General features: G+C 33.7%; 2 protein-coding genes across 4 annotated transcripts; both read left to right on the forward strand.

Annotated features, from left to right (window-relative positions):
• Positions 1-400: 400 nt before the first annotated feature.
• LOC104808368 lies at positions 401-892 on the forward strand. The gene has a single exon (XM_010534042.1). The coding sequence runs from the start codon at positions 401-403 to the stop codon at positions 890-892; it is 492 nt and encodes a 163-aa protein (XP_010532344.1).
• Positions 893-5,858: 4,966 nt separating this feature from the next.
• Positions 5,859-7,860, forward strand: LOC104808239 (50S ribosomal protein L18). 3 transcript variants are annotated; one of them, XM_010533880.2, is made up of 3 exons: positions 5,859-6,106; positions 6,551-6,669; positions 7,246-7,860. In XM_010533880.2, exons 2-3 carry the CDS (start codon positions 6,556-6,558, stop codon positions 7,696-7,698), a joined length of 567 nt encoding a protein of 188 aa, XP_010532182.1. In that variant the 5' UTR covers positions 5,859-6,106; positions 6,551-6,555; the 3' UTR covers positions 7,699-7,860. The 3 variants fall into 3 exon arrangements, with proteins under 3 accessions (XP_010532182.1, XP_010532180.1, XP_010532181.1); XM_010533878.1 differs by lacking the exon at positions 5,859-6,106 and adding an exon at positions 6,134-6,227; XM_010533879.1 differs by lacking the exon at positions 5,859-6,106 and adding an exon at positions 6,234-6,332.
• The last annotated feature ends 1,328 nt before the right edge of the window (positions 7,861-9,188 follow it).

Here is a 9,188-nt window from a genome sequence, read left to right on the forward strand (position 1 = left end):
TACCAAGGACACCACGGGGAAATGATGCGATATGGGTTATTGTGGACGTTTAACTAAGTCTGCACATTTTATCGCGATTAAAAAGACATTCTCAATGCCTCGTTTAGCATAGGTCTATATAGAAGAGGTGGTAAGACTTCATGGAGTCCCTACTAGTATTGTGTCGGACAGAGATCCACGATTTATTTCGAGATTTTGGAACAGTTTTCAAGAAGCTATGGGCACTAAGGTGCGATTGAGTACAGCTTATCATCCCCAAACTGACGGACAATCAGAGAGAATGATATAGACGCTAGAGGATATGTTACGTGCATGTGTATTGGATTGGGGAGGAGAATGGGATCGTCACTTACCACTTGTGGAGTTTGCTTACAACAACAGTTTTCATTCAAATATCGGGATGTCACCCTTTGAGGCGTTATATGGGAGATCTTGTAAGACGCCTCTTTGCTGGACAGAAATTGGGGAAAGACGATTGTTGGGTCCTGATATAGTAGATGAAACCACAACAAAGATTAAGATTATTCAGAAACAAATGAAAGCAGCACAGGATAGACAGAAAAGTTACGCGGATAAGCATAGACGTGACTTGACCTTTCAAGAGAATGACGAAGTATTTCTCAAAGTCCAAGCAACCAAAGGAAAGACCCGTTTTGGGATGGTTGGGAAGCTAAAACCCAGATTCATTGGACCTTTCAAGGTATTGAGTAAGATAGGGGCAGTGACTTATAAGGTTGCATTACCCCCAGAATTGGCACAAGTTCATGATGTGTTTAATGTGTCCATACTTCGAAAGTGCCATCCTGACCCTGATCATGTTATTGATTATCAACCGCTTGAGTTAAAACCAGACGAGACTTATGAAGAAGAACCTATCGAGATAGTCGAATGAAAGGCTAAACAACGCGGAGAAGAGAAATACCTCTAGTAAAGGTCGCATGGACACACCACAAAGGAGGAGATGCGACTTGAGAATTGGAGGACGACATGAAAACTCGTTATCCCCACTTTTTTGGTAAGAAATAGTACATACTATAGGTCGTTCTAGAATTCGGGACGAATTCTTCTTTTAAGGGTGGTGAAATTATAATAAACGAATTTAAAATATATATATAGAGAGTTTGGGGTCAAGTGATAAATTAAAAAGTTCTAGAAAAATCTGTTATTTCATGGAGGGCCTTTTAGTACAAAATAAAAGTTTGGACAGAATTTATAAATTTTAGAAAATATAGGACTGGACTGCAATTCTGCTAGGGTTTCTTCTTCTTCTTCTTCCTCCTTCTCCCATGGCCGAACTAAGTGCTCCCAACCCAAACTTTTGCTCCGATTTGGCTTCTTGGACACTGTAGAACGCTGGCCACCGTACTAGTGTCACCTCCCCATCGTCGGTCCGTTTTCCCTCTCTTTCCTTAGTTTTTCGTCGTTTTTTTTCTCCTCCTCCACCACCGAACTTTGTAGAGTTCCGGTGAACGGAAGCTCGGTTTTGGCCGAGACTTGAGGGGTTTGGAAGTTCTTGGCAAGCTGAATCTTTCTTGGGTAGTGTCGTCCCCGGAAATGGTGAACCGTCGCCAGAAAATCTCCGGAAAACATCAGAGAAAAATCAAGTTTTAGAGAATTCTAGTTAGATTTAGGCCAAAATAACTTCGGATTTGGATTCTTTGATTGATTTTACATAAGATACAGAAAAATTAGATGATTCCGGGATATATGACCGCCACTGGCCACCGGCCGTCGACCACCGCCGTCAGCCACCGTCGCCGGAAAATTTTCCGGTGACATGAGTTAAACCATTTCAATTCCGCGGTTCCAAATCCGAAATTCGTTTTACAAAATTCAAAATATTTAGAGACATTCGAACTATTTAAAATAAAACAGTTTAGTCGATAAAAAATTATTATTTGATTAACGTTTTTTTTACTATAGTAAATATTTTTGAAAGATAACTTGTTGATTAAAATTATTATATGATAATTATTTATAGGTGAAGAAAATCTCGAGGTTGTTGAACCCGAGATCGAGGATTAGAGCGAACCTTTCGGGGTTCATTGTTTAGACCAAGGTGAGGGACTTTGATAGAACTCCTATTTCTTCTATCTGTATAGACATGAAAATAGAGAACGTAGATATCATGCGGTTAGGATTTTAAGTTAGATGCCTTATATTTCTTGTAAATTGGTGATGATTGATGAGTGATAGTTGATGATTGATGGTTGATGGTTGACGGTTGGAAAATTTATGTTGCTTGATTATAACTTGTGACGTACATGTTAGGTAATGATGGTTACTTTCATGGATTTATTGGACTGATCATAGAATGAGTTGTATTCATTATGTTGATTGAAACTTTGTATGAAATTTGGAAAGATGGAAGAGGAATTGAGTTAAAGACTATGATGTGACCTCAGACTGTTCTAAAAATATTTCAAAGTGAGTTTTGAGACCATGGTACGGCGGCGATCCGTATGTGATGGTATGATGACAACCCGAGCATGACTGCGATTCATGTGGAGCCATAACCCTGACCACGGCGACGATCCATAGAGGGTTATGACTATTGGTTGAATTTTGAGGCCATGATACGGCGACGATCCGTATGTGATGGCATGATAATGACCAGGGCATGATAGCGATTCATGTGGCATGTAACCTCGACTACGGCAGCGATCCGTAAAAGGTTATTGCTATTGGTCGAGTTTTGAAAAGTTAACTCCGACTACGGCGGCGATCCGTAGAGGGTTACAACGAAATTTTGTTTTGTTTTATAATAAAAGTTTTAAGCTTAGTTTGAGGGGTACTGAATGATCGTGAAGTTTAAACTTGTTTTAAAGGATTGAATAAAGAAAAAATATGGAAATAACATGGATCAATATGTTGAATTCTATTTGAGTTGAATGTTGATTATGGTTGTTTTCTATTTGATTGTCTATGTTGGGTACGGAGGCGATGTTTATAGTCTTGGAACCTCACTGAACTATTCGCGTAGCTCACCCCTTACTTTTTCTCCACGGGTGAAAGGTGAAACGGATTGTTTTGGTTGAACTCGGTAGTTACCAAGAAAACGAAGATTTGGAGATTTTATTTTCTTATGACTTTAATATTTTAGACTTGTGTGTTTTTAGACTTCCGCTGTAACGTGAGACGATGTTGGTTGATGTGGAAAATCCTAGGTTCTATTTAAAAACCTATTTGACGATTCGTCCGGCCCAAAATACCGAATTCGGGTCGTTACATATTCGAAATTTCTCTTTGGCAATACTATAAGCAGTTACAACAACTTTTTTAACAGTAGTATATTCTGTAAAATAAATACGGAATTTGTTGTTCGTTAATTTATATATATTTTTATTTGGTGAAATGCCTGATTAAAAATACATCTCCCTTATTTATTATATTTTTAAATTTTTTTGCATGATTCTGAAATATTTTTCCTTCAACAACATTTTCCTACAAAGTTATAAGTAGAAAAGATTAGATTTTTAATAATCATAACACAAGAAAATAAATGTTAAACAGAATGTACATTTTCATCAATTGATAAGAATCTGATGCCATTGAACTCATTCCTATTGAAAGGATTTTGTTCATTCCATATGCTTAGAAATCTGACCATAATACACCGATAATTATGATGTATACTCATCTGATCCAATCCTACATGGGTTGATATCACTGAGTGTATCTGATTTTTTTTATTCCTATATTGGATTTAATTTGATCAATAACGACATTATTTGCAATATAGTATATTTATTCATTACTTTCATATGAATAAGGCAATCGTTGAATGTAATAATATATATATTTATACATAAAAGTCGTTGGAATGATCCTCCTTAAAAATATTTAAATATTATGTTTTATACACATTAATGAAAATTAAACAAAATACCACCTAGAGTTTTATATACAACGAGATGTTTAGGTGGACCTACCAAATTGCTCTAAATAAAACTTTCATATATATATATATAGATATATATAATCTGTGATTTATTGTTATTAAAGTCCAATCAAAAAATAAAATTAATTATATATATATATATATAACAAACATGTTAAATAGAAATTGGCATAAAAAACAAATTTTTTTACTTCTATGTATAAACATATATTACATACATATGATATTAATATAAAATATATATATATATATGTTTTGGTACCAATGAAATATTATGTTTACTTACATTTAACAAATCGATAACACTAACAAAGTGATATATTTGGCTGATTAATCTTCATTATTAGTAAATTTAAAAAAATACTACTAATCAAATATAAAAAACAAATAGATTAAACAGAAAAAAAAGAAAACAAAAATATAACTTAACTTTCTATAAATAAAGATATGCATTGCATATTACATAGGATATTAATATAACAAAATTTTTAAATAGAAGTTTTGTTCGGAATTACACATTTTTAAAATAATATAAATGTATTGCATCAAATCTACTTTATTCTTCCGTATAAAAAAATATACAAATTAAATAGAAAATGAGAAACAAAAACATAATTTTTTACTTTCTGTTTGTAAACATATATAATATATACATATGATATAAAATCTAAAAAAATTAAAATATATGATTTGGTACCAATAAAATGTTATATTTACTTACATTTAATAAATTGATAACACTAACAAAGTGACATATTTGGTTTATTAAGTTTTCTTATTATCAAAGTAAATTCAAAAAATTATTATTAATCAAATATAACAAAAAAAAATTGTAGAATAAAGAAAAAAAAGATAAGATGTTAAGATGAATTCGTTACGCTCAAGTTTGTCATCTTACAACTATATTATGCGTAACGTTTATCATATTATATATAGTTGGTCCTCAAGCATTACTAATAATGGATAAATCATAATGATATCAAAACAATGCTAAAACTAACAAAAAACAACATACTTTATTCTCAAGTTTGCCACCTACTTCTTGATCAAAACGATCCATAAAACTCATAGTTACAACTGTTCTAATAAACACAAAAAATTATAATACAAACAAATTAAACATTGTGTTTAACAAATTGATAACATTAACAAAATATATTTTGTTGATTGATTCATTGTTATTAAAGTCAATTTAAAAATTAATTCTATTTAAAAAACAATCAGATTAAATAGAAAATGAGAAACAAAAAACATAATTTTTTTCTCTGTATATAAACATATATAATATACACTTATGATATAATAGTATTACAACATATTTAAATAATATTACAACATATTTATGGTACGGTATGTATATCTTTTTGTCAAAAGGTACGTAACTCCAGTCTGTAAAAGACAGAAAAAAACACAGAAGAAGAAGTGAAAGAAAAAACACATGCACACATACGTTACAACAACAACAACAAAAAAAAGAAAGAAAAGCAAGAAGAGATGTGAAACCATGATTGATCACCTGGTTTTCAATTGGTAGAATGATGATATGTTATAAAGTAATGCCTAAATTTCTTAGGGTCGATGATTGTACTAGTTTACAATTTTTTAATTAAAGTTATCATTGTTCAATGAATTCAAACTCATTAAAACTAAAATAATTATAATTAATAAAGATAATTATGAGAAAGAAAAATGTTAATCATTCACATAAATTAACACGTTTACCTATTTACTTATGAAATACTTTTTGCATTAAATTCATTCACAAAAATTAACCGTTTACACAATGATTCGTGAAAGACTTTTTGTATTAAATTTTTAGAAATATACCATTATATTTAATTCTTACAAATATGTTTGTCATCTTCAGGTAAATCTACTTTACTCTTATATATAGATACGGTCGATTTTACGAGAAAATCAGGTGTCCGAAAGTACGTGAACAAATTTTCCAAAATTACCCGAAACAATCCGCGCAGGGCTCTTACGGTTTTGTTTTAGAATTAGACAAAATTACCCAAAATTTTGGATTTTCACCGACTGGAACCGACTTCCGGCCCTAAATAAACCCATCCAAAAGCTCGGGATCTTTTCGAACTGCACGTTATTGCGGCGACCTTCTGGACCCTGCCCTCATGCGCTCTGGTCGCTTGGATCGTAAAAATCGAGTTTCCTCAACCTAAAGGAGCAAAAGCCAGGATTTTGCAGGTTTTTTTTGCCATGCCCTAGTCCTACCCAACTTCATTTTTGATTGGGGTTTAAGCATGTAGGCGCTCCTTTTTATGCGTGTGGGCTTTTGTTGGAAACATCCCAATGGGATTTCCATATGGTAATCTGTTCGCCGAGTACTTTAGTGTGGTTTTTCTCGCTTAGAGACAGTTGTTGCGAAGTTTCTGGTCGAGCGCTGCAAAAGTTTATGGCGACAAACTGATGGGTTGATCTAATTTCATCCAAATAATAGCTTTCTTTCTTCTTGATACTTCGTTTTCCTGGATGTTTTGAATCTCTCATCCGAGTTTTTCCTCTGTTCGTTCACAATCTATTGTTAGTTTCATCTGAATGCATGTAAAGTGTTCGATCAAATGCGTGAACGAACACGTTCCAATGATCCCATTGGGTTCTCGCCTTACAGTTTTCAGTTTTCTGGTGCAGGTATAATGTTGAAACAAGTGATCGACAAGCTTTTGACAGGCAAAGCGATTTCTGGAGCCAATGGAGAAAAGCTTAGACCTTTCTTGTGTTTAGGCAGTCGCGGTGTCCACAATGGCCGGGTAAGTCCATAAACTTCTCGGACAGAGATTTCGGGGAAACAGTTCGGTTTGCAGTAGTTACCATTATTATCGCTTGAAGTAAATCCGGTGAGGTTCATGATGGATCCGGTTACCACTTGTATTCTTGCTGTTGTGTTCTTTGGCTTTGAGTTAATTTCTGCATGTTAGTTAGCTTTTGGCCAGTTCGTGGTAGTAAACTAAAGTCATCATTTACACTTACAAGGAGGAATTATAGCAAGCACAAGTTGCAGTCTTTTTGTCCGAACAAATCAATCCCATAAAGGCATCCTGGTCTACAGTAAAATTTATGTAGTCATTCATGGATCTTTTGACTATCTTTTTAGTTTTTGGTAATCAGCATTAAGAGACCCACGCACCAAAAGAACTCGATGGCTCTTAGTGAGTTAGTGTTACAAAAACTTGCATGTTCTTGACGTTGTGCTATTATTGATCCCATAAGAGAAATTTTATGGTTGATGTTCGGCCATTGTATGTTTTGAGAGGAATAGACACACATGGCTGTGTTATAGCTCTCATATCCATTTTATTTTACCAAATTTGCATCCTTTTTAACAGGTCGTTCATGCACCAAGAAGCTTCTTCGGTGTAGAAGATTACATGGACGACGATACGAGCCGGCCATACACTTACCAGAAAGCGAAAAAATCAAAGAATCCGGACAAACACTTGTCTTTCAAGCAAAGAACAGTCGCGTACATGGAGCCATTCACTCTCGACGTCTTCATCTCCAAACGCTTTGTCTCGGCATCCCTTACACATCGTGTCACTTGTAAGCAAGTCGCTGTTGCGGGAACCAACTCCAAAGACGTCAAAGCCGTGTTGAGGTCACGCTGTGATATTCCGGCTTGTATGGCCATTGGCAGGATGTTGGCCGACCGTGCGAAAGAGGCCGATGTTTATACAGCCTCTTATACGCCGCGTGACAAGGATAAGTTCGAAGGAAAAATCAGAGCTGTTGTTCAGTCCCTCATCGATAACGGTATCGATGTCAAAATCTACCTCGATTGAAAATGTTGGGGGCACTTTTGCAAATGTTGGAAACTTTTGGGGGCAAGACAGCATGTTGTTAAATCCTTTTCTCCTCTAGCTTTCTAAGCAATCTGCTTTTGATGATTTCTTATGTATACCAAATTAAACAAGTCATGACTTATTTGATTATTATTACCATGATGTTTGAGTATATAACAATTTGGTTTGTGTATGAATTTTGCACTTAAAATACGGTCCTATCTCTTTTAAACACTCGGATAGATGTTTCGGTATTTAATTTGGGTTTGGTTCGGAGATGGTTCGGTTTGATTCTTTCGGTTTTATAAAAATATGTACCAATCGGTTATTATATCATTTTCAGTTCTGATTCGGTTCGGTTCGGTTTCAATTTTTATTAAAAAAAATTAGTCTTCTTATGGTTCAATTCGATTGCGAAAAATTCAATTTTCTAAAAATACTACCGTTTAAAAATTTTAAACGGTTCGAATCGAGAAAGATATCATATTTTTTGGTTCGGTGCGATTTGTATTGAAACCTCCATGCTTATGTGATTATGTGATGACGTCATCTGCAAGATCAACGGGGTATTCCATGACGTATACAATACATCATCGTTTGGACCATAATGCGAAACTTTTGTGCAGGGGCATTTATGTTTGGTTACCACGGACATTGCTCTCGTATAAAACCGCATCGATTGTACATGTTTATCGATATATTAACGAATTTATAAAAAAAAAATATTACATTATTGTTTTTTTATTTTTAATCCAAATTTTATAAAATGTTATTATTATAATAATGATTTTAAATTGAGATGAAAGTAGATAAAATCAATGTGTAACTTTTATATTGTTTTTAGCGAAAATCTCAAATAAATTACTAAACTTTGAGATAGCTGTCAGAAAAATACTAAGAACGTCCAAATAAAACACCAATCTATTATATTTCATAATTTTATACTCTGACGTAACATGTGAAGTATACTCTTATGGCACTAATAGGGTTCCATATTATTGTGTGTCGTTATTGATTTTGACGTCGTTTAAGATAAATCTGATATTTGAAAAAAGGGTAACCTTCAACTTGTAAAAATATATACAAATAAACCTTTAACTTGAAAAACTATCATTCAATCCCCGAACTTGTAACTTGTCACTGAATAAAACCTCGAACTTGCAAATTATTGCTCTAATAAACCTTTGACCGGTTTGACCATAATTTCAGGTGATCGGAAATCCACGTATTAACGGATTGTTGATGTTATCTTATATACGTTATCAATTTTAATTTAAAAAATGATATCAGCAAACCGTCAATACCTGCATTTCCGATCGTTTGAAATTGTTGTCAAACCGGTCAAAGGTTTATTAGAACAATAATTTGCAAGTTCGAGGTTTTATTTAGTGACAAGTTACAAGTTCGGGATTGAATGACAATTTTTCAAGTTGAAGGTTTATTTGTATATATTTTTGCAAGTTGGAGGTTTTTTAGGGGTTTTACCCTTG

The sequence above is a fragment of the Tarenaya hassleriana genome, unplaced genomic scaffold (genome assembly GCF_000463585.1).
Source record: "Tarenaya hassleriana unplaced genomic scaffold, ASM46358v1 Cleome14, whole genome shotgun sequence".
In the NCBI taxonomy this organism is placed as follows: Eukaryota; Viridiplantae; Streptophyta; class Magnoliopsida; order Brassicales; family Cleomaceae; genus Tarenaya; species Tarenaya hassleriana.

What these genes read in the sequence shown, in the direction of transcription:
- LOC104808368 (XM_010534042.1), top strand. Translation starts at nt 401, where the DNA reads ATGTCACCCTTTGAGGCGTTATATGGGAGATCTTGTAAGACGCCTCTT.
- LOC104808239 (XM_010533878.1), top strand. An exon ending in GCGGTGTCCACAATGGCCGG is followed by an intron (nt 6,670 to 7,245) that starts GTAAGTCCATAA and finishes CCTTTTTAACAG; the next exon opens with GTCGTTCATGCACCAAGAAG.